This window comes from Denticeps clupeoides, chromosome 5 (assembly GCF_900700375.1).
Source record: "Denticeps clupeoides chromosome 5, fDenClu1.1, whole genome shotgun sequence".
Taxonomy (NCBI): domain Eukaryota; kingdom Metazoa; phylum Chordata; class Actinopteri; order Clupeiformes; family Denticipitidae; genus Denticeps; species Denticeps clupeoides.
This window is the reverse complement of record NC_041711.1, coordinates 11,720,483-11,743,258: the sequence shown is the minus strand read 5'-3', so window position 1 is coordinate 11,743,258 and position 22,776 is coordinate 11,720,483. Positions and strand designations below refer to the sequence as shown.

The 22,776-nt window shown below is 41.4% G+C and overlaps 1 protein-coding gene across 3 annotated transcripts in view; it reads right to left on the bottom strand.

Moving 5' to 3' along the window:
* dgkb (diacylglycerol kinase, beta) overlaps window positions 1-21,321 on the bottom strand; it is a 46,308-nt gene extending 24,987 nt beyond the window's left edge. For 2 of the 3 annotated variants that reach the window (XM_028978972.1, XM_028978975.1), the window contains exons 1-19: window positions 21,059-21,321; window positions 19,443-19,540; window positions 13,358-13,434; window positions 13,237-13,257; window positions 13,008-13,155; window positions 12,658-12,789; window positions 11,472-11,521; window positions 10,248-10,322; window positions 9,951-10,070; window positions 9,112-9,229; window positions 8,862-8,950; window positions 8,499-8,615; window positions 8,041-8,139; window positions 7,795-7,899; window positions 6,838-6,911; window positions 6,042-6,116; window positions 4,461-4,546; window positions 3,718-3,807; window positions 3,279-3,439 (exon numbers count right to left, since the gene is read on the bottom strand). In XM_028978972.1, coding sequence (XP_028834805.1) covers window positions 3,279-3,439; window positions 3,718-3,807; window positions 4,461-4,546; window positions 6,042-6,116; window positions 6,838-6,911; window positions 7,795-7,899; window positions 8,041-8,139; window positions 8,499-8,615; window positions 8,862-8,950; window positions 9,112-9,229; window positions 9,951-10,070; window positions 10,248-10,322; window positions 11,472-11,521; window positions 12,658-12,789; window positions 13,008-13,155; window positions 13,237-13,257; window positions 13,358-13,434; window positions 19,443-19,512 — 1,707 coding nt within the window. In that variant the 5' untranslated portion in view covers window positions 19,513-19,540; window positions 21,059-21,321. Of the gene's footprint in view, window positions 1-3,278; window positions 3,440-3,717; window positions 3,808-4,460; window positions 4,547-6,041; window positions 6,117-6,837; window positions 6,912-7,794; window positions 7,900-8,040; window positions 8,140-8,498; window positions 8,616-8,861; window positions 8,951-9,111; window positions 9,230-9,950; window positions 10,071-10,247; window positions 10,323-11,471; window positions 11,522-12,657; window positions 12,790-13,007; window positions 13,156-13,236; window positions 13,258-13,357; window positions 13,435-19,442; window positions 19,541-20,953 lie in introns of all 3 variants that reach the window. The other variant, XM_028978974.1, reaches the window with a different exon arrangement.
* Between the last annotated feature and the right edge of the window lie 1,455 nt (window positions 21,322-22,776).

Genomic DNA, 22,776 nt, shown 5'->3' with positions numbered 1-22,776 from the left:
GCCCCACTTCCTGCCACCAGGCTACACCGCCCTCCAGTAATTACCACAGGACTACAACCGTGGCCGGAATTAATAACAGACGTGTATAATGTCCTCCCATAGCTCACCATTTAGTCCAATTACGAGTTGCCAGGGCAGATGATGGTCGGGCAACGGGAGAGTAATGATTTTGACGTGAGAGCAGGGTTATTAGCAGACAGATGACATGATCTTAGGGGTTCCTGTGTGATTAGAGATCAGTCTCGACATCCTTGACTAAAATCATTAGTTCCTTCAGAGGGGGACTCTTCAACTTTACTATTTAAAATGGTATCTAATTATCCAAAACACACTTGGCAGAAGATCAGTCACAGCTGATTATATCTACCTTTATCAGAACAAGAGCAGGATTTTAGATTATTAAGGATATTATGCAGCATTACAAAAACATTCTATAAAAGGCCGATAATTTGCTTTTTATTAAGCCAAATTTTCCATCAAAGTTTCAAAATTACATACTGATTAACATTTCAGCACAGAAATGCATTGGATGAATACAAAACCAGATGAATGTGTGAATTTCAATTTATTATGTTCTGTAGTTTATGCTCCAAGTTCTCCTAATGTAAAGGTAAAAGGGGAGCCATTTTAATGAACCAAATTATTTGCACATTTTGGAATCAAAAGCTGTGTGTTTTTATATTTTTAAGATGTTTTGTCCAGACGCAGGCACATCATGGACACCTTTTGACAGTCCTAATAATTGTTAATATTATCATGAACCAACCCAGTATTTAAAGTTTGTTTAATGATAAAGCAACAGATTTCTTTATAGATGTGATGCCTAAGTGGCATGAATCACAGGTGTGCAAGGGTTCTAATAACCCATGGGTGCCACTCATTCAGTGGGGGTGACTAGAACCTTTCATATAACAGACTATGTGCAGCACAGGGTGTCGTGCATTTTTGGTTTGCCTGTTTGCCTGATACTGCCCGTATGATGCATGTTTTCTTTTGTCTTTGGGCCACCTTGCCTCTTTTCTTTTCTTTTATTAAAGTCACTCGTTCTTTGAAAATGTCACCCTGTTCTCTCTCACCCTGTAGCATTACAATGGATTTGCACATTCACGTCGCATTTTTCTCATTATCTACATCACATCTTCATTCTATATGCTTAATCTGGAAAGTAATTATGAGCCTGACTTGTATCTACTAATCTCAGTTCCATTTGTTTTCAGTGGAAATACGAAGGGGGGAAATATATCACACTCGGTACTTCTGAGGCTTGAGTGGGTCTCTAATCCGCAAATAAACAGCTTCATTTGAAACAGCTTCACCACACATTGCGTTGTGTCTCATGGTAATGTGGTCTGATGTGAAACTAGTTTCATCTGAAAAATTATTGTTGAAAAAAAATGTCTGAACAAGGAGAGAACGATGCATGCTAATATCTGTGTCCTATGTTATAATTGTGAGAAAAATAGAAAGAAGAAATAATACATTGTGGAATATACATGATCGGCATGTATTTCGTCTAAATCGAGCTTAATCTGGTTCCAATCCACTCCCATGTGGGGAACGTGCAGTGCACCCAATTACCATCCTTGGCTAATGCTACCTGCTCTTCTGTCTCCTATTTCACATCTAATCTTCACGTCGCCAACGGGCTGCCTCGGCGCCCAGGTTGTGGAATTAGGCCTAGGCGTTATTTGAATAACATTTGTGAAGGCATGTGCCCCTCGTTTGTCTGCCACGCGCGAATGTCACGCTGCCACGATGACGCCGTTTTCAAAACCTGCAAATGTCAATTACGGCATTTCCCCTGACATTTCTCCTTAATGGCCAACATGAGTGAGGTGTAATTTGCATCATTAGCTTTCAGGTGGACAGGGACGTTGGGCACATCCACATCAACAAGCAGATTTGAACGCTCTTCATTGAGAAGGCCTCACTCACGACTCAGGCGCTCACATCTGCATCGTGCTCCTGAAGCCTGCGAGAAGCTGTGGGGTGGGGAGGTGTTCATGAATATACAATGTCCTCTCTTATTTATCCCATTTCAGCTGATTTATCCAATTCAGCCCCTCATACGCCGACTAAATCTTTTATCTAAACAGGCACAGTGAACCCCATGGTACAATTCATCAAAAAAAAAGAAAAGCTTCCATATGCCAGTAGGTCACATTTCACAGACGGATGTATAAATCAGGGAGATCTAAACAACAACTGATATCATTTTAGTCCCTTGTATTGGCCTGAATGTAATTTTTTCTCGTTGTCTTAGTCTAGAGGTCATCACCATCTTAAAATGCATAACAAGTAAATAGTGTCAAATGTGATTTTTTGTAATCTGATTTTTAATTAGTCTTGCAAAAGGGTCGTGTTGTATTCTGGCTATTTTTTTCAGTTTGTTATACCATTAGCTCTATTTGGCTCGGCTTATTTAATTATAAGACTTGTGTTGTTGGATGGATGGATAAGTTATTGATCTCAGTGAAAACAATATGCAAAAAAAAAAAAAAAAAAAAACCAGTGAACAGACAATGAAACCGTAAAAGGCACGATAATGAATGTAGTAGAAAGGAACAGAATGCTGTGTAAAAATAAAATAAAATAAAACAGAACTGTTACCGAATTGTCACAATCCGGTCTGGCAAGAGACACTCCGGGTCGGGAGTTCGGACCAGAGTTTCATGTTGGTCCTGTGTTATGTTTCCTGATTGTGTTCACCTGTGTATGATTGTATAAAGCTGCCTTGTTCGGGTCATTATTTGATGATGTTTCCCTTGTCCTGTCCACCATGCATTAAACCCCTGTTGTGTTTATGCGTCCTTCTTCCTTGCCATGTCCAGAATGACCCGGTAATTGCCAGTTTCTTGCCAAGGTCCATAGCTTGTTTTAACATTTCCCCAAGCAAGACAGACTCTCGGCGGCCTACGAGAAGATTGGTCACGCTCTCCATGTTTCCCCTGATGATTCCGTAAGCTACCGTCTTCCTTGCCATATCCAGCCATTGTGACAAGAATATAAATGGGGTGGTAGTAGATTAGTGGGTGAACCAGACAACAAAGTCACAGGTTCAAACCCCACTTTCCCTGAGCAAGACACTTAACCCTGAGTGTCTCCAGGGGGACTGTCCCTGTAACTACTGGTGGTAAGTCACTCTGGGAGTCTGGTAAAAGCCATAAATGTAAGAAATTAGCTAGTAGCTACAGGACCAGAAGCATGGTTGCTGTATGTATGATGCATGCGGCTTTCGTTTTTTTAAAGGCACACAGCACTATAGAGGCAGGACTTACCACACCAATGGAGAAGTAGTTATTCATGATGCTGTAAGGCACAGGGTCTCCTCTCTCCTCCTTGTCCACGGGGGAAACATCAATCTTCCAGCGGTCCAGCATCACCTCGCTGCTGTTCTCAATGTCCTTCAGGATCTTCAGCAAACTCTCCCCCTCATACCCTGTAGCGCAGCACTGGTGTGAATTACAGCTGCCAAGGATCAAGGAAGTCTACCATCTCAAATCTGATCATTTGTGTTATTGTCTCTGAATATCAGTCATCACATTAATGACATATTATTGAGTCAAGTCAAAGATAAAAAAGATTTCTTATAAATACAGACATAACTACGCCTTTACCCACCGTGTGTAGTTTCTTACACATTACACATAGACATGCATTTGCTGGAAAATGTCTATGAAAAGTTGCTGCTCTGGGAAAAAAAAGGGCTTCAAGTACCTCCACCCCAGCGAAGGCACCTCGCCAGGTCGTTTCCTGTGCCAAGGGGAAGTACACACACAGGGGGGTTCCTGTCCAGGTTGGCTTTATCTGCAAAACATTCCGGGCCAAATGTAACATGGGATTGTCCACAGCCCTACACTGACCACTATAAGCTTGGAACACAAGTGACCCTTCCCGCCGCAGGCCACTGCCGCTCCATCTGCGGAGGCAAATCCATTATCAGGCCCGACCTCGGGAGAAGTATTCACGCTATTACCTTGTTTTTGTTTTGATTGATAAAAAATTGAGGCAATTTTTTTAAAAGGCTAAAGAAGACACAAAAAAAAAAACAATCCTGCAGGAGAGGACAGAAAAAAACCTTTCTATGGGTACTGTTTTTCAAGACAATATTACTAATATGTCACTTTTGAAAAAAGGTAATCATTCCTTTTTCTGCCTCAAAAAAGCTAAATTTAATAGGCCAGTTTCATTGAATGATGAAGGGCATTCAGCAATTTCTCCCTAAATAATAAGAGCCCTGTTTGTTTACAGCACTGTCACAAAAACAATGAGGGCATTTTTAGAATATTGGAGGGGGGAAATAGTCCTTTTGTCTTTTCAAGCAAGCTTCCTGCAGCCTCTTTATAATCTTATGTTTCATAATGTTCTGTGCTATTATTGCATTTCACATTTTTTTGTTTTATTTGCTTAGATTAGAATTGGAATATAAGAACAGCACAAAAGCTTTGTTTCAAACTTACCAATAAAATCAAGAATCCACCCGACCGTACCATCTCCACCACAAGCCAGCACCCTGAAACCGGGGACGTCTCGGAAGAAATTCAGCCTACGGCGTGATAAAGACCACATCAGCATTTGGTGTATTTTTTATTTTTTTTTGGTAATTAATCCACTGTGACGTTCTGTATGAAAACCCAAGGAGTCAAGTGCCACAAACGTACACCAGAAGGCACTGCGTCACGAGCCTGTTGCACTGGCATGGCTCAGCCAGGCCTGGCACTGGGGAGCCACAACCAACCATCACTCATCCCCAGAGTGAGCCTGCTCAACAGGCTAATCATATCAAGACGGACTACACTCAGTCAAGCGTCTTCCGTTCCTTCGCTGTAATAAAGCCCTAACTGGATGAGGAAGCCTTGGGTCATCGTATGGCGGATGAACGCACCGCTCAATTACGTCCCAACTGGGACGCGCAAGCTGCAGCAAACCCTGTTAGGCTCCGAACAGACGGCCGGCGACATGAAAGGCAACTTTGGGGATGTTTAAACACTTTATTGTGTCAGAGCGCTGGGTTCATGATCAGGGGTCCATGCCCGCGGGTCCAGTCACCTTGTTAAAGTGAGTGCCCTGCATTACGTCCGCTTCACCAAATTCTGACGAGGGCCTCAGCAGCAAGGTCACCTGACATGCGCCTGATACAAGCTCGACTCCGACTCTCAGACAGCCGATAGGGCGAGACTCCAACTACCACCCTGCCCTGCGAATCGATACCGCCCCATGGACGGCGCAAGAAGGGCACTCTGACTACTTGTGGACGCCCGCTTTCTGTCGTTTTGCTCCTTTGCCTCCCACTCCATTCGGATTTCCTGATCAGGATGGATTAGCGAGAGATATTCAGAGTCGGGTGACGGCGCCGCACTCAAAAACAACGCGCGCCGCGCCTCTCGCATACAAATGGGAAAATTCATATTCCCAATCTGCACGAGGAGCGTGATGCTTTGGTTGGTATGCGTGGTCACATGTGCGTTTGGAGAGCAGGCGCCGCGTCCGAAGGCCGCGTCTGCTGTTGTTTGCGGAACTGTTTGTGACGCCATGACTCACCTTCTAATCATAGCGCCGCTCGGACTAAATTGGACTGGCAGAGATGCCCCTAGCATGAGCTTTCCAACATTAATGTCTGACTACAGCAGAAAGCGGGGCGATATGTAAACCAGGGTGGGGTCATTCGGCCGTCACATGTACATATAAATAAAATACAGCTGTGAATACAATGGGTGAACAGGAAACAAAATGAAACATCAAACATCAGGAATTCGACGTCGCATTCTAGTTCCAGTTTAAAAAAACATTTTTATTGAACCATCTTCACACTTCCGAACAGCAAATGCCATAACTACACAATATTAAATGGATTAAAACAACAGTGAATAACAGAATGGTTTTTAATTATTATTTTAAATGCTTAATAATTAATTTAGTATTAGACTAATCTAGTGCAACCTGTTAATGATAATAAAAAATATAGATGCACCGGTATAAATATTACTTTTATTTCAAATTTCCATATTACAATATAAAAATCGATTTTAAAAACCACTCACCCCGGCATCGGGCCACTTATGGCCAGACTGTACACCTGTCGTGGGTTCAGCAAGTACTGGAATTTCCTGTATATCCTGTGCAGGGGGAAAGAGAGAGTTTCACGATTACAGAGTGAATGTGAATAATGAATAAATGCGTTAATAAACAGGTAGATGCGGCACTGCACGTGTGTAGAGGGGGAGCAGGGTCCTTGCTGATGAAGAACGAAGCCCGACTGGATCCTGAGTCTATAGTGTCAGCCACAATTCTGCCTCATCCCCTCAGGAGGAGCCATTAGAACAAGCAAGAGTAATTCATCCTAATTTCTATTTCATTATAACAACTGGGCCAAGTCATATTTTGATCCCATAATTTAAACAGATGAGATGTTAAAGTAATAAGGAGGGGGATGAATATGCTCAGTAATAACCCAATTAGCCTCGAGAGAAAGGAGGAGGCCTGCAGCTACAGAGGAGCTGAGGAGGTGACAAGATGACAGCGTGACCGGGAGCCGTCATGGTAACCGGCAGGGTGAGTGAGAGAACAGAACGCCTCAGTTCGTTGCCCCCCTGCCTCGGTCAGTGATCAAGTAAAGCAGTACGAACACGCCGTGGTCTGGAAACTGGTCAAACTTGCACAACTGCACATAAAAGGATTCAAATCAGAACAGGGACAACTGTGACAAAAATGCGACCCACTGTTTCAGTATTCTATTTCAAATGACTGCTATTTTACCGCAAGTTTAACCTCAGAACCGGCATGAAGCCCAACCCCTGTGTGTTTTAACCGTGAGTGTGACGTGCACATGGTCCTCACCTCTCCCCCTGCTTCCCACCACTCTTGGGGTTGACAAACACGAGAAGCGGATGAGTGCCCTCTAATGTTGTAATCTGAGACAAAGAAGACGACACAGTTGCGTCAGAACGTCAGATTATAGTTTTGGCTATTGTGACTTCAGGCCATCCCTGTCCTGTGTTTCGTCCGCTTTGTTTGAGTTCAGCGGATCCATCGGTCATCATTGTTCAGGTAATGAGATAACGTGCGGTATCAGTGCTGACAGGCCAACAGGCCTCGCGGAGGAAACCTGAGCTCACGCGAGGAATAAACAAGCATAATCCCAGGAATGCAAGTGGCCTTCCGGTTGACAGTGACACAGACGAAGAGCTTAACTCTGCCCGTCTGAAGTCCCAGCGGGCGCAAGTGAATTAATGAGCCTCCTGTCCGATGCAGAGTGATCCATTACTTCCTGTAATTATAAATAATAATCCTGATTATTACGCTGGTTAGCCGCCACGAGCAGAGATGGATGGATACACCTGAATATGATTCATCATTTTTTTTTTTTTTTTAAAGCTCCCGCATCCACGCTGAGACGGCCAGTCGCCACAGGGCCAGGCTTTCCATAGATCTCTGCCCTCGGTGCAGCTTTTCCGGCGCTGGCCACACCCATTCCTCACGGTCACATTTAGTGGTTCGATAGATTTTATTATTCCATTAGACAGAGCGATTCAGCATAGTTAACTACAGTTAAACTACATTTAACCCATTTTATTTTTACTTATTAAATAATTTCATAAATTATTTACGACAATAGTCCTTACGACACAGAGACAATCTCTACATGAAGATGTGAGGTGGGTTTTAGGGCTGGTTCGGTTGTATTTTCAGATGCAGATGTTTCGAACACAGTAATGAGTTTGCCCGCGATGCACCTTCTTCAGGCAAGTAGAGTGTGGAGATCAGTTCTGGTGATCTGAACATTTCTTTCTTTACCTGCAGGCCTTGGCCATCGAGGGTTACAGAGTTCCCTCTCAGCATCTTGACTTTGCTTCCTGACTGGCTGCTTCTGGAGTCTTTCCTCACCGTAGATTGTCTATCCTGCACTCAAGATTTACCAGGGAAAACAACAAATGCCCACTCAGATTCCTTTGCATGCATGATTTCTTATACAGCCTAGAAATGCACATGTAAGAAACTCGGAAGTGAACACCGCAGGCTTGTCTTGCAGGAGACACTCACCAGCACGACGGGGCAGATGGTGTTGGGGGGCAGGATGTGGTCTTTCAGTGGCCCACAGTCACATTCCGGCTTGACATGGGATGCACACTTATTATGCAGCTAAAACACGGAAACGCGGGGGTTTGAGATGAATCTACCGGCCTCCCCTTAACACATTCACTTTGAAAGTAAATCGTTATTCAGTATTCACTAATTGTATTCTAATGAGCTGTGAAAAATATTTTTTCGAGTTATTTAAAAAAAGTATTTTGTACATGTGGAGGCAATAAAAAAATTGAGCAGAAGCAGGACATACATACGCAGGCGTTGTTAGCCTTTAATATGATTACAAAATAAAGCTTAAGCACTCCCTCGAGACCCCTGCTAATGTAGTAAGGTAATCCCTGCTCATTGTTACGGATTCTGTACATTATCCAGTTGAACTCGATGAAAAGGGGAAGCGCTTGATCGCCACTCACGGTTATTTGGCACCACACGCAGTGAAGGCCAGTCAGGCCCTGGTAGCACTTGATGGTCTTGTGGCACTTGTCACACTTGCTCGGACAGTTCCCTTCTACCCAGAAATGATGCATGAGCTGAAATCAGGATAATAATCAGGATAAAAATTCAGATAATAAATAAAAAGCTTGAAAGAAAGAATAAAGGAAAAACGGGGGGAAAAAAGAGAATAAGCGAAAGCTGGATAATCTGCTAATTAGCAATGCTCTGAAACTGAATCAGTGGTTAATTCCATTGAGCTGAAAAGGGGGCCCTCACTTTAAGCCCCGTGGAGCGGCGCTGAGCCAAGCGTGTGGATTGTTAAACACTACAATTTGACGCACCTCCGCGTTTTTCTTGGACTTAACATAGGTCTTGATGCACGACGGAGGGGCCCGAGCCACACATCGCTCGTGCACTGTGTACTTGCAGACTGCAGCAGAAGACAGGAACCCATCATAAAGTTAAACATCACAGAAACGATTTGCAGTAGTCTACATGAACCTTTCATTAGCATTTTGGTTGAATGTAACATGCGTGTGTGTGTATTTGTGTGTGTGTGTGTGTGTGTGTGTGCCTTAAGAAGAAACTGACATGAACAGCAGAGACCCTGTTTGCCCAGACCAATCAGCATGTTCAGACACAGGTTGCAGTAGGCCGGCTTGTTAAAGTGCTTCAGCCTCCATACATGATGTCCATCATCTTTCACATTCTGTAATGGAGGCAGAGAGAGAAAGAGAGAGAGAGTAAGATCTAGAAAATGCTTATGTGTATGAATGGGAAAATGAGAGGGAAAAAGAGAGATCATTCTAGCATTCTGGAAGGAGGGCTGGAGGACATCAGACTATGTCTATGGCTTTGTAAAGATTCAAACAAAAAATCTCCAGTTCATCAAACACCAATATTCTCATTCACTTTTAATCCACATTTCACTAAATGTTCAGTATTGCAACATATGAATAGAATTATAACATATTAACAATTAAAAATAGAAAGACTGTGTAAGAATTTGTAATCATTTCTTTTTAAATATATTGTTGCAAAATACCACAAACTTACAACATAGCCGTGATTAGCCAAATTTCTTATATGGCAGAATGAAGTACAGTTTATTTCAGTGTTACAAATTCATCATTTAAACATCAAATTCGACTTTTAAACAAACAAAAAAAAAACTCTGAAGCAAATTCTTTGTCGTGCAGCGCCATCTAGCGGACAGATTTGGGCTGAAAAGATGAAGGTCGGGAGTTTGCAGTAAATGGGAATCTGCTGCTGTGATTGTCGGTGAGATTCGAGGTTTTTTTTTTTTATGACGGCGGGGCTTTTCGTGCCTCAGCTCGCTAATTACTTCCACCCACTGGCTGAGCAAATGCAGGTGCAGGAGCCCAGCACTGAGAAGGACTCGGGAGTGAACTTCCTAAACCTTTACTCACCGTTTCTAGCCCCAGAAGTACTAGCAGAGGAATGGTCGTCATTCCACCTTGGATCCATTCCTCCAGGGACACGGTGCCGTCATTGTCGTAGTCGATCTCCCGCATCATCTCCTGCAAGATCTAGATGAAATAGAGCTAATATGGGAACTTGTGTGTAAAATACACCTTTCTATGACACCAGGAAGCCAGAAGTTTTCCTGTTCCGTCCTACAGAACTTGAATCTGTATTGGATTTCTTTATTGTTACATGATGACTATTGGAGATTTGGGGGATTGAAAACACAGAACGCCACTTACTGGTTTCAGTTCGGTGACGTCCCATTCCAGGTATTCAGCCACATGCATCATTTGAGAAATGATGTGCTCTAATTCCTACAGCAGGACAGAGTGGACATTAGAACAGAAAAATATCATTATTCTCTCATAGCACATCCATTAAAACCCAACTAAAACCGACGGGTATAACGCAAATGTTACGTGAAAAAAGGCATCTTAGTACAAAAAGGATGAAAAAAGAAAGAAACGTTAAACTCTGCAGTGACACTTGACAAGAAGCTGCGTGAAAACAAAAGCTACAAGTCTGATGATTTAATTGCCATGTTTGCACTGCAAGAGTCCAATTAGCTGCAACTGATGACATTGACAAGCAGCCGAGGGGAACTAAACATAAGGTGCACCTTTAGCACTGCCTTCTGTTTGTACTTTTTTCTAAACCTCGACAAGTACCTGCATCAAACACCAAAACTCGCTTCACACATAGACTCCATCGGGCCTTCTACAGCTCATTTCAGTAATCTCGGCAGTAATCAGCTTTTTTAATGTCTTAATTCACGATCACAATGATTATGTGTCGACCTGTTTAGGCATGGACTCCACTACACCTCTGAAGATATGCTGTGGAATTTGCTAACATCCACCCAAGGTTTCCCAGTAGAACATTGGGCTTCTTCCTATTGTGCACCCTGGTGCACTAGTACATTATTGCCAAAGTCAATCAAATTCTTACGCTTGTCCCTTGTTTCTGACTCAAACACATCTAGTAGACGCCCAGTAAGTAACACACTCGCCTATAAACCAGTAGACCACAAAGTTACAGGTTCAAACCTCACTTACTACCATTGTAACCCCGAGTGTCTCCAGGGGGGACTGTCCCTGTAAATACTGATTGTATGTCACTCTGGATAAGGGCATCTGACAAATGTCATAAAATGTAAATGTACTTCAAGAACACACGTCCTCTGTTTTTAACCATCACCCTTGTGGGCATCCATGAAAGGCGCCCGGGGAGCAGTGTGTTGCTCAGTGGTGGAGAACCAGCAACCTTCCGATTACTTGACCACTTCTTTACCCGCTAAGCCACCACTGCCCCATGGTTTATTCTTGGTTCACCGATATAGACAAATTTCTTTAGTTGTTAACTAATACTGTAATAAGGAAAAATATAGTTGATCAGATTTATTAAACTGAGGAATTTATGCACATGATCATTTTCAAGAATCAAAGAAGGAAAAAAGAAATTACCGAACTGTCCAATGAGCCATTTCCATCAGTGTCATAAAGTCTGAACATAACTGTGAGATGAAGAGAGAGAGAGAGAAAGAAGGAAAAATTGTTAATTTGATCCCAACATCATTCATTATTATTATTCATAATATTATTAATAATAATAATAAACACTGCGCCCCCTTGGTCACGATATATACAAAAAATGACAAGTGTACTTCTCAAAACATGAATCCCAATCTTTATAGAACTATTCTCGAGTACTTCACAGGTTCTTAAAAACAAGGTTTTCAAATTGGATTAGACACCCGACACCTGGTGGATGTTAATATTAATATTAATAATAATAATAATAATAAACATTGCGCCCCCTGGTCACGACATATACAAAAAATGACAAGTGTATTTCTCAAAACACGAATCCCAATCTTTATAGAACTATTCTCGAGTACTTCACAGGTTCTTAAAAACAAGGTTTTCAAATTGGATTAGACACCCGACACCTGGTGGATGTTAATATTAATATTAATAATAATAATAATAATAAACATTGCGCCCCCTGGTCACGACATATACAAAAAATGACAAGTGTATTTCTCAAAACACGAATCCCAATCTTTATAGAACTATTCTCGAGTACTTCACAGGTTCTTAAAAACAAGGTTTTCAAATTGGATTAGACACCCGACACCTGGTGGATGTTAATATTAATAATAATAATAATAATAATAATAATAATAAACATTGCGCCCCCTGGTCACAACATATACAAAAAATGACAAGTGTATTTCTCAAAACACAAATCCCAATCTTTATAGAACTATTCTCAAGTACTTAACAGGTTCTTAAAAACACAGTTTTCAAATTGGATTAGACACCCGAAACCTGGTGGACATTTACGTTTTAATAGGAAACAGAATTTTTTTTTTTCCAAAATAGTGATTTATTTGAAGTAACAAAATTAGTTTTCATTACAAAGCCATTAATGTGAATTACTATGTATGCTAAATGAAATATTAATTTTAGCTCGTAATAAGGCCCTCCAGGTTGCCTCCTCTGGAGAAAGAAAAGATCAGCAGAATTAGAAAAATCCAGAAACAGACAACAGAGGGCGCTGTAGCCACACCGTAGAAAGGTGCACAGTGACTGCTGCGGCAGATAATAATAATAATAATAACAATAATAATAATAATAATGTACACACACTCAAGCTTGTCCTCAGGCCGTCCACCTTCAAGCAGTGACAAGTAACAGATGATGTCCTTGAGCTGAACCTGATGTTTGGGCAAGTCGAGCACCTTCAGTGGAGTGTTGCCTCCTTTAATCAGTTTGATGCCTGTCAAGAAATCAAGAAGAACATCACTGAATGTTTCACTGCTTCATTTGGAATATTAATTTAACCCATAAAGGCAACATCCATGCTGCGCCCTGAGCTAAGATCAAAAGGAGCGCCTATAAAACCAGAACATCTAGTTTTAGGTGTTACAGTCTTCTTCTACCAGTCTACACACGCTAATTTAACTGTATTTTTATTTTGGGATGTTATGCGCTCACCACTGAGTCGAGATTTGTCTGATGATGATGGACTTGGTTTTGGACGCTTTCCACTGAATGACAGAAAAAGATGTTGGCAGAACTGCTCTGGCAGCTCAGTCTCCAAAAATGTCTGCATGAACACCCTGAAGCCGTCAAAATCGATTTCCTGAAGGCCAAAACCGCTTCGGTCAAATCAACATCTAATTCAGTTATGTTCACAGAATGACCATTAGCATGAGGATTTTACCTGATTAAGAATCTCCTGGTTCTACGCAGCATTGAGTTAGAGAATTTACAGAGAATTGTAATGAATAAGGATTTCTAATAAATACAAATTTACGAAAATCAAGAAAATATGTCAGAAATACCTCCTCTGGGTTGTACTTGGCCAAGACGCCGTCTCCATGAAACTCCTGCAGAACATCCTTTAGCTTCTTAGTTGTGTCTGGAGTCAGATAGAGCATAAATGAGATTACAAAACACAGACATACGCAGTGATGACTTTCAACAGACTCACCACATTATTACATTAAACAAGTCACTGAGGACAGATTTCAGGATCTAGAGGAAACAGTCAGGCCCAACAACAATGAAATAGTGTTTAATAGTGTATAAATAAATACATATTAAAACGTATATATTTAACATTTCTTTCTTAGTGTTCCATGAAAATCATTAAATATCCACTATTTTGATGTTCAGTGGCCCAGAGTCCTCTAAATAATATACCTTTGTTATAATAAAATGCATTATGGAATGTGTACAGTTTTCTCAAAGTACGTATGAACTTAGATATTTGTGATTAATTTAACAATTACAGAAATCACACATTTCATATGTTGACCATATTCATTTCCATGAATCTCTATGAAAAAAAAAGCCTGTGAGTTCAATGAGCACATAACACAGTAATCCTGACCTTTCCCCTGTCTTCTGATGTTTGGTTCCGATGCTAAATCAGTGGAAGCCTTGATTAATCACAAATCAGCAGTGTCCAAATCTTCCACGTTTAGTTGCCTGTGTAACCATGGATGAGGATGGCTAGTGTATTGAATTAGAGTTTAAACAATAAAGTGAAGTGATTGTCACTTGTGATACAGCACATGGTGCACAAAGTGAATTTTGCATTTAATCATCACCCTTGGTGAGCAGTGGGCAGCCATGACAGGTGCCCGGGGAGCAGTGTGTGGGGACGGTGCTTTGATCAGTGGTACCTCAGTGGCACCTCGGCAGATCAGGATTCGAACCGGCAACCTTCTGATTACAGGGCCACTTCCACCACTGCACTATTGCCTTTTGCATGAATTGTCCAAACACAAATTTTAATAACAATTTATGGCATACACAAAGGAAAAATTCTCCTGCACTGATCAGATTATCATCAGGCACATTATTACAGACTGAATGGAACTTGTGCATGTTAGAATTTTCTTAGATAGTCTCAACACAGGTTGTGGTGGAAACTCCATAGTTACAGCTTCACTGAGGACAGACAGAACCAGAGCATCACGAAGATGTCAATCTTACCCTCTTTCAAACATCTTTGTTCATTTTGTCATGCAGAGGGTTTAATTTGTATCTGGCTAGCAACAGACATACAGGCTTCTGCCCGGCATGACCGTCTGGTATGCGCCAGTCCCTCTGGAGACACTTAATTAACAATCATGGCCAAAAGGTTTGAGAATGACACAAATACCGCTTTTCACCACTTTTACTGCAATTTGTCACTTGTTTCTGTGACGTATTGAATTCGCCCTGGCATGCTGTCAGTCATCTTCTTTGCCAAATCCTGGCTGATGCCGACCCATTCCTTTATGATCAGTGCTTGGAGTTTGTCAGAAGTTGTGGGTTTTTGTTGGTCCACCCGCCTCTTGAGGATTGACCACAAGTTCTCAATTTGATTGAAGTCCGGGGAGATTCCAATTTCAAAATTCCACTTTTTTGTTCCCCAAACCACTTCGTTCTCACGTTGGCCTTAGATGGCCACGATGCTCCATGATGCTGGAAATGGCATCATTCTTCTCCAAACTGTTCTTGGACGGTTGGAGGATGTTTTCTTTACCATTCTTTATTCATGGCTGTGTGTTCTTAGGCAAAATTGTGATGAGAAGCACTTTCCCCCTGAAATGGTCTCAGCAGGTCCTTTTGTGGCAGGGCAGAAATGCAGTGGAAATGGGTTTTAGGATTAAGTTAATTTTCAATGCAAAGAGGGACTTTGCAGTTCTGCTGATCACTCTTCATAACATTCTGGAGTATATGCCAATTGCCATGATTAAAATGGAAGCTGCAAACTTTGTGAAAACTAGTATTTATGAAATTCTCAAAACTTTTGGCTACGACTGTATATCAAACCCCTTATGGCAACACAACACGACAGCAAAGACAAGTTTATATTTCTATCATGTTGAGTTGACATGATGATCGGTCAGAAACAACTGTCAGGAAAGCGTGATCACACCTTCTCATTCATACACGCTCCCATGAACAGAGTCATGCTATGCTCTAGTTTTTTCCAATTTAAATACTTATCTAGACCAATAAAGCTCAAGAGATATGGGACATATGTCAATGTTTCTGTCCTGCATGGACATCTGATAATCTGTACCTCATATTGAAGACTATCCAAATTAATCATAACAATTTTTTATGTTCTAAACACAGTGGTCACTATGAATAAAGTGCTGAAAGTACCTCTTTTATAACACTGTACAGATGGCAGATGTGATTTGCATTGTATGTATATGTAATATTTTGTACAAGTTGCTTGCCATATAGAGTTACTTAATATTATGCTACTCTGTAATTTATTGTTATGAATGCGTAAGCACTTGATTTACTTTAGTGAGTAAAATTGTTCTGAAGATCCTGAAGCAGGGTGGGAGACAGGGTGGGAAATTTGACTGTCAGGCCCTCCTGGTGCCTCTGAGTCCCCAAAGCACCTTGGCAATGCACGGCTCTTGGTAATGCAGTGCCAGGCTAATGATGCAGGACAAGCTTATGATATATGATGGATATACTGTAACACCCCTGTTAAAATGCCAGGCTTTTGTGACATAAGAAAATGAGACCACCATAAATAACACATTTCATGTGACCTATTACCAGTACAATGTAACATATATGTTAGGGAGAAAAATTAACAAAATTTGTACAACAAAGTGGATGCCTCATGCTTTGTTGAAGCACCTATTAAATTACAGCATTCAGTCCTCTTTGGTTCACAACTGCAAACAGTGAATGAGTCTCTGGGATTTGAGAATCAAATCTTGCATTTTAATAGGGGTGTGTAAACATTTTTATACCCAGTGTGTTACAATTCTACACTAACCAATACAATTGTGTTGGTGTCTATGGTGAGTTTCATAAGTTAGTACGGTGTTCTATATGACAGCACCACAAAAAAGTCAGGAATCATTCTGATGTATTTATTATTCCCATGGGTGATGTTGCTCAGTTGGATGACTTAAACAGGTTGGATAAACAGGTTTTTGGAAGTTAGCTTAAGGATGTACAAATATAAATAAAGGAGCATGATGGGCCTCATCACATATGATACAGATGTCATGGCCGTGATGAGTGTGTAATGCAGGCGAAAATAAATATAGAAATATTTAATGATAAATAGAAACAAACGGAACATGGTAGCAACATACAGAACACCCGACAAATATGTGAACACAAGAGAAAAACAAAGATAACAAAGGCATGAAAACTGAATAAAACAGATGCTGCATTAAAGTGTAAGCCATTAGTTTTTTCCTAGTAAACCATGCTTCATTCAATTACATTAACGATTTTTCTGATTATAAGAGGAAATTGAGTTTCAACAATTTCGTTCTATTAACTAAATGTCTATAAAAATACTTGATTAGATCATTTCATCTACATGACAGTACCAAAAAAAAAACATGACAGTACCATAAAAAAATTACTATCTACTAATGTCTTGACCTGCATCATGTTTCTATGACACATCAAATTTTGAATTTCACACTCATAATCACAACACCATTTGACCATTCATAATTATGTTATTTCCAATTATGCTTGATTGCCGCAAATCCCTGGGAAAGGAGGCACAGGTGAGACACGTGAACACCAAATCACCCCTTGTCCAAAAACAGTTTGTCAAAGGTCGACCTCTAGTGGACAAGGCCTGCCAGGGCTGGGGTGTGACTGAAAGCTGAAGCTGGGCCTTCCTCAGATTCCTCTACTCTTAATTCATAACTTATATGACAGTTGTACAAGGCCCCTCCTATTCACACAAAAAATGCATTGTTTCAAACTAGAAACTTTACCTAGCCTTGCCACATTAATAATTTGTATACTAATTGAATCATTGTAAAGTAAAGTGAAGTGTTTGTCACATGTGATACACAGCAGCACAGCACACGGTGCACACAGTGAAATTTGTCCTCTGCATTTAACCCATCACCCTGAGTGGGCAGTGGGCAGCCATGGCAGGAGCCCGGGGAGCAGTGTGTGGGGACGGTGCTTTGCTCACTGGCACCTCAGTGGCACCTTAGTGGATCGGAATTCGAACCGGCAACCTTCTGATTACGGGGCCACTTCCTTAACCGCTAGGCCACCACTACCCAACATTGGTTACGGTACGCAAATTTATTGGCAATAAATATTGTAAATGTCAGAATGTGCTTAGTTATTTAGATATTACATTTGATTGGTTACGTTTTGTATTGGTGGACAGGTATGAATGGTTTCTTTTAAAAAGTTAACTATGTTACATGTTAACATGTTGTGCTAACTGACTAGTGCAGCACATAACTGCTAAGAAGTGATAATGCATTTCTAATGTATACTAGTGGAGCAAACAAGTCTCACAGTTCCCTGAAAGAACTTCCTCTATGACTGTGATTAGAACAAATAAAACCTTTCACATAGGAAACATGGGATGTTCTCAAGATGTTAAAAAAAATCCACTTATATCTGATTATCTGGGCAGGACTAAATGTAAAATGCAGAAACAATTTCACCAACACACTTTTTCACATTCCATTACCGCTTTTTCCTAAACAGGGTCCTAAGCTGTCGGGGACTATTGGCTGCAGGTCGAGGACTCATCAATAAAACAATCTCCAAACAATTAAGCCTGTAGTAGTTGCTATGCCGAGCATGATATGCTGACACGAGAACATATGCTTGAGCAGCAGGGGAAGCCTTTTAGCTGTGTGTCCATATAGCTTGGGGCTGGAATGGTTGATTGATATAAAGACAGATTAAAAAGCCAGTGCAATGACTGTATCTCGCCCTCCTCAGATTCTAGTGGGCTGATGGGTGGGATTCAAACTGTGTGAGAAAAAAAGACATTTGTTCCTTTACGCAGACCAGCCTTTTCATGAGCGACAGACTCACCACAGAACTGGGTGCAGCTACTGGAGAGTTATATTGTTGCACTGAGCAATTAGCCCAAGGACTGTCACGACCAAGAGGTAAATATTCAGCCACATTAATTATTCACATTTGCTGCTCTGTCTTCTAATAAAAGAGGCTTTGGAGCAAAACTCAGATGAAGGTCTTGCATGCTGCACGGAAGCACAAAAAGAATTTTTTTTAAGTAATTACACTAGGCCAGTTAGGCGATGCAGAGTGACAGCGCCCAATTGTGCATGAATGTCTAAGAGTGGGAGAAAAAAATTATAAGGAAATTTAACGTTATCACAGACGTACATATAGAAAATGGACATGAAACTCGTGCTGATCTTGATCCTGCCTGGCTACACTGAGTTTTAGTTCCTCTGTATGGATGCTAGACAATGAGAAGCTTGTTCACTCATGAAACAACGGCAGAACTATGAGAAATCACAAAAGAAATATTGGGTTCTTTCTGAGAAACCTGTAGGACATAAAGAACATGTAGTGCAGTGTCTCTGTATTGATCAATGTGTTGACTGTATTGACTCACTTCATGAGGTTGCCATCGATACAAGATATTTGATTTGCATGCAGTACCAATCCTTAAGGTGCTTCCACTGACTATTTGGACTGCTGTCCCTCGAGATGCTTTACTGACAAAGATTTGAATGCAGGCCCTGGAGCAACGCAGGCCTTTATTGAGACAAGGCCGTAACCATGGAGTCAATACTGGGGAGAAACTCTAGCTGGTCCGGTGGAGTCTAGTTTTTCAGATGGTTCTGCACATGCCTCATCTTCATGATGACAAGATGTCTCTCAGTTCTTGACCATGACCAAACACCAATGTCATTTCACTTTTAGCATAAGACCAACACCACCAATGGTTTCAGGGATCTGACATAATCCTGACACCATTACTGACAAATCAGCCAAGATCAGTGACATATCTGCATATAGGCTGGTCTACAGTTGACGTCATTTCTTCTGATCAGTATTACATGTGGTGTACACCTGCTTACACCATACTGCACATGCCATACAGAAAATGAATATCATATACTGGAGTTTAGATGATCTTACATTTTGCATAATCCTGGAGAAGGGAAAATTCGTCAGGACTCAGTGTAACCCAGTTGTCTTGATTTGTCATTTTGTCGTTTCTTCCTTCCAAAAGAACCCTGGAACAGAAAGGGAAGAAGAATTTTTACAGCTAATACATTTAAATTGTAGTACAACTGACAAGGAAATCTTTTTATAATAGCAAATATGCTATTTAAATATGAATTAATATAAAAAATAACCATTTGGAAGCAGTTATAGAAGTTTTAATCAATTCATCAATTTAATATGACAACGTTTAATAAATATGTAACTTAAATGTTTTTACCATACGTTACCAAGTTTTATGATTTTTATGATATATAGTGATTCATAGAACACACACAATAATTCTAGTTTTATTCAATAATACTGATATTGAAAATTGCTAATTGTTATTGTTGACTTTATTTGTAAAATAGTCATGCACTTTTGTGATACTTTGTGATACAAACAGTGGCATGCCAAAGTTTGTTCTAAATCTTCTTCTCACTGTTTTCAGATATTATAAGCAAGGGTGCCCAAACTTTTGCATGCCAGAATTTACATCCCAAAAAAAAAATATTTGTATTTATTATATATTACTAGTTTATACTAAATTTACATATTGTGTTCTGTTCTGTGCATTTTTAATGATAAGAAGCTTTGTCAAATGTTTTTGTATTTCAATATTTTAAACAACTTACTTTGAAATAATTGTTCTTCTCTGCTGTTTATTCCCAGTACCACATTTATATTCCTTGTAGTCCAACACACTTTATTTCTTATTACTATTCATCATCATTAATGTTCAATACAAAAGCCAAACATAATCAGAGGCCTGCCAGGATAACTAGCTCTTCAAGTTTAGTCATACGAGTTTGTTCATTTATATGTTTTTGTGTTTGTGAATAAGCTTGAATAAGTTTTTCTGAAGACAGCCCAACCCATCACACATGAAGAACTTTAATTATGACAAAGCTTTTATCAACGGTTTTATAGATGCGCCTCGCATTCCCCTAGCCAGGAATTTGGGCTGTTCGTGCTCGACGTCCAGCAGGCTGCTATAGCACTTGGCCGGGCTGCGAGCTGACGGCTTCTGACGCCTGAAGATTGGCTCGTGGGCCCTACAGAACGACAACACAGTGATGGAGCACAGATAGCAACGGTCCACGGCAACGTGGGAGGAGATCATTGGCAGCAGAATGACAAGTCTTGCCTCAGAGGCAGACGAAAAGCAGCCTGGATGCTCTCCTGGTTAATCTGTTACCTCTCTCGGTAAAGGGTGCTGGTTAAAGCCCCGTCTGTAATATTGTTTACGATATGTGCATATGTGCCTGCGTTCAGGTCTGGGGTCCATTTCATCTAAAACATGGTGGCACGGCACACAAGGACACCGCAACAAGTGATCACATGCTGCTGATGCACATGAAAAGCTTTCAATGGCCCCCTGCACTCCGCTGAAAAGCCTCGCCAGCCCTGCTACTGGCCCTGCATTCATCTGCAGTGTTTACCTTCACAGCCCGGCTGTCGGCGAGCTTGCCGGGCTCTTCCGTATCACCGCTCCTCCTTTTCGGATGTTAATTGCTGCCGCTGTGAAGAATTAGCTTTGCACTTACCTGATGCTGCGGCGCAGAGGTGATCTGCTTCTGGGATGGAGGGGTGTTATGGTCTCCAGGCCAGATGTTCACAGCTGTTGCATCACAGCGCTCGCAAGTGTGCACTGTAAGGTGCTCATCACCTAATCCAAAATGCGGTTTCCCTCATACGTCCCTCCTCCTCCTCCTCCTCCTCCTCTCAGGGATGAATGTGTGTTGAGTGCGTGCGTGAAATTCCCTGTGCTGGAGAACAGGAACGACGTGCAGCCTCGTTCGCAGCGATCGGTTCCTGTACTCCCACACACGTCACCTCCCCCTCTCTCCTCTCCTCTCCTCTCCTCTCCCTCCCTCCCTCTCCAGCAGGAAGCCTTCCCTCTCCCATCGGGGCTGATGTGCCCGCAGCTACAGCACTCGATTAGCACACCGCTCGGCAGGCGGCGGGCGGCTCGCTTGCGTGGGATTACCTTCCACTGGGTCTGATGGGATCTCGACAAGAGGCCATATTCAAACACGTCTAATCAGACACGAGCCGCTTCCAGTCTTCCCTCATTTAAAGCCACCCTAGAGAGGGAGGGAGGGGCCTGGAGAGGGACAAAAAACATTTAAATATTGCAGAAATGTTATTTATTTGTAAAAAGTACAGATGTGAGCAGTGATGCTGCACACCCCACCCCCCACCCCCTCGTTTGGAATGTGCTGCCATTATTGCGTCATTAGACTTCTCTTCTCAAGCACTAGACCTCAGAGAATTTACTCAGACGGCAAGTGAGGCTCATCTGCCATCACCACTAGTCCTGTGCTCCAAAGCCTCAGAAAGCAAGATTTCAACCTGAAATTAGCTGTTGATATTTCTTCTGAGTAGTGATCTTGCATAACAGAAAATGCAAGATTATTCCCATTGAATGTCTTTTCAAAATGATTCCAAATGGCATTAGTATCTCCTTTTTGGAATAGGATGTGTCTTCCAGTACTGCATGTCATGAACGTCACATCATCAGAAGATAGCAGTGAAACTGTGAACAATGCAGAGACATTTGTTTGCGACACAGAGATGATTTAATGGCACGGTGAGGCTAATGGAGGATATGTAAAAGGATTCATTAGTTTTAATTGCTTTGTTCTCATCAGTGGCTCACTACACCCCAGTAATTACTGTAGTAATGTAATTGTAGTGTGACGGTGTGTAGGCTAGTTGTTGTCCTACATGTTTAATTTATAGGACTGTGTTTGACTCACCAGAAAGAATCATTCTAACACATTCATAGAAATTTTTATTAATACAATATTTCTAACAGTAAGATTTATTGAAAAACTTTGTCACCGTGCAACCATGATGGACCCTGTGTTGCCCAGACCCTGGTGTTCGGCCCTTTCTGGGCCTCAGCCCCCTTTGTTTTCTGTTTTTGTGTGCTCGCTGTAATGAAGAGCTTTTTGGTGACACTTGCAACTGTGCCTGCAGCGTGACACCTGCCAGAATTCTTTCTACGGTGCCTGTCACCATGTAATGATGCACATCTCTGTTTGCGCTGGAAAAACCAGGAACCGTTGTTTGAAGTAAGTGGATGCTGCAGATGAACTATGAATCAAACAGATAAATGTGCTCATTTAGGGCTCACAGAAAGAACTCATTCAGCGTAGGTGAAACGAACTGCTTTAAATCATAGGGACAAAACAAAACATGGGTTTTGGACACATTTAATACATCAGTACAAATGTATTAAAGAAGGACCGGCTTGGCT